Source organism: Scylla paramamosain, chromosome 26, assembly GCF_035594125.1.
Source record: "Scylla paramamosain isolate STU-SP2022 chromosome 26, ASM3559412v1, whole genome shotgun sequence".
NCBI classification, from domain to species: Eukaryota; Metazoa; Arthropoda; class Malacostraca; order Decapoda; family Portunidae; genus Scylla; species Scylla paramamosain.
Window position 1 is genome coordinate 7,750,001 of NC_087176.1, and position 2,500 is coordinate 7,752,500.

The 2,500-nt window shown below is 54.6% G+C and overlaps 1 protein-coding gene across 1 annotated transcript in view; it reads left to right on the plus strand.

Moving 5' to 3' along the window:
- The first annotated feature begins 1,512 nt into the window (after positions 1-1,512).
- LOC135113507 (uncharacterized) overlaps positions 1,513-2,500 on the plus strand; it is an 81,131-nt gene continuing 80,143 nt past the window's right edge. The window contains exon 1 of the mRNA XM_064028748.1: positions 1,513-2,295. Within this exon, the coding sequence (XP_063884818.1) occupies positions 1,819-2,295 (477 nt within the window). The 5' untranslated portion in view covers positions 1,513-1,818. The remainder of the gene's footprint in view (positions 2,296-2,500) is intronic.

Consider the following 2,500-nt stretch of genomic DNA (forward strand, 5'->3'; position numbering starts at 1 on the left):
TCCTGTCTGCCAGTCACTTATTCACGAGTGCTGTGTTTGTTTTCAGGAAGGTGGCAGGTCACAAGACAGCAGCGTGGGGAAGGCAACGAGGTCACAAGACAGCGGCGTGTGGAGGGCAACGAGGCTAACGTATGTAGGGTAAGATAAGGTCAATTAGCTTTGTCACATTACAATAAACACGTTAATATGAACCTCCTTTTATTTACAGTGCTCATCCTTACATATTCAGGAGCAAGGCAGAAAGGAATATAAGTAAATTTAAGTTTATTTTCTTTTATAAGTTTTATCGTCACGTTGCTGTGAACATGCGAGGGGAAGGTCCTTTTTAGCCTCGTTGGTCTTCCGTATCGATCCAAGAGCAAGAAAAAATGGCGTGAATGCAAATATTAGTGATTCAAGAGCAAGAAAGAGTGGCGTGAATGCAAGTAAATATTAATGATTTCCAAATACTTCATACATACATACATACATACATACATAGCTTTCATCTTTTTGCTGCTAAATAATTTTTCATGTTAATTATCTACAACATTTTTATACTTATTATTATTATTATTATTATTATTATTATTATTTTCATTTTTACTTCATTCTCCCGGGTTCTGTAGACGGGAAATGTAGGTGCTCCTGAATTTCAAACACCAATATGCTTTACATCCTTTCACTGGAAGATAATTTTGTTTTTTTTCACCATAATAATAATCATAAATAAGTGTCCGGACATTTATTGCTATTATCATTGCAGAAAAAAAGGGAGGAGGGGAGAAAGAATGAGAAGGAAGGGAGTTACAGTGTCCCCGTGTTCTCATCTGCCTGAATTACCGCCACACGCCTGATGACACACAGCGCAGGAGACAGAGTAACAAACAGTCGGTGGCAGTGTTACCGTGTTCCCGTGGCTGATGGTGGTGGTGGTGGTGGTGCTTGGTCAAGTAAGAAGCTTCTCTTGTCTCGCTCCACTGCCTCCACCCTCCACACGCCCCTGCCTCACACTATCCTTCCCTCCCTCCCTCACTCAATCAGATACTCCCCCACTCTTCCTCTCTCCTCCTCCTCCTCCTTATCATCATCATTATCGTCATCATATCCATTATCATCTCCATTTATATTCTTTTCTTATTCTTACCCTCCTTTTCCTCCCCCTCCTCCTACTCCTTCTGCTCCTCCCCGTCCTCCTCCTCGTGGCGAAGTTACACGTGTTTTTTTTTTTACGGTTCTAGGGACAGATTAACAAGATTTCTACGTTATTAAGAGGATAAACATTCTTGGGAACCTGGCTAATCATCTCTGTGGCCTTTGAAGACCGTCATAGTGAGAGAGCAAAGCGTTTCTGAATACTGGCCGAAGAGTAAGACAGGTAAGTAAATAAAACGATAACTAAATAAAATAAGATCTTGTAGTGGGCGGGTGAGGGCGGCGAGGCGGGTTGTGGAGACGAGTGGGCGGGTGAGGGTCGGGAGGCCCGACGCGCGAGGCGCGAGATGGGCCGCGGGACGCGCGGCCGCAGCGGGGCCTGAGCGGGCGGTGGTCAGTGTGGTGGTGGATGTCGGTGGCGTGAGACGCGCATCGCTCCCGAGCCGAGGCGGATCACGTGCTGCTGTGCTGGCTGTGGTCCCCGCGGCGGTGTACGGCGGGCGTCGCGGGGCCTCGCGCCGTGCTGTGCCGTGCCGCGCTTTGCTGTGCTGTGCTGTGTTGTGTTCTGTGTCGCGCTTTGCTGTGTTGTGCCGTATCGTGCTGAGTGTAGGGGAAGGGTGAGGGCGGGATGGTGGGCGGTGCCCACAGGAGGGTCGCGTTGGCGGCCTGTGGGCGCTAGGAGCCATGGAGGGGGCTGAGGGCGGCATCCTACCGCACGAACCAATCCCGGCACCGCCCATGTTCAGCGGGGAGTCGCCGGGCGTGGCGGACACCACCTCGGAGGAGGAGTCGCTGTACGGTGGCCTGCTGGACCGCCTGAGGGACGCACCGGAGGAGGAGGCGTGGCTCGGGCTGCCCCGCAGTCAGAGCTACTCCGAGGGCAGCCTGCAACAGGTCTCGGCGCCTGCACTCCCGCACGCCCAGAGCCACCATGCCCTGTTGGAGGATGCCGCGCCGCCGCCGCAGCAGCAGAGAGAGCAGCAGGAGGGGTCCCACTCGTGCTTGCACGCCTTGCACACCGTGGTGGCGTGCCAGCAGGAGCAGATCCGCGTGCTGCAGGGCACGCTGCGGGACCTGGCGGCGACCTACACGCGGCGCGAGCGTTCCCTGCTTGCTCGCCTCTCCGCCCTGCAGCAGGCGCGCCCCGCCAGCCCCGCCAAGGTGAGTGCCAGGCCTGGCGGCGGCGGTGTGTGTGTGCCCGGGGCTCCTCGAGGGTTAGGATGAGCAGCAGGCTCAGGCTGCAGGTGGCAGGCGGCGCCGCGCCTCCCCTCGCCAGGCAAAGGTCGCGGCGGCCGCCGGGGAGCCGCGGCGTCCTGGGAAATTACCAAAAACGCTTGTGCTTCCAGGCGCCGCGACGCGAGGCCAC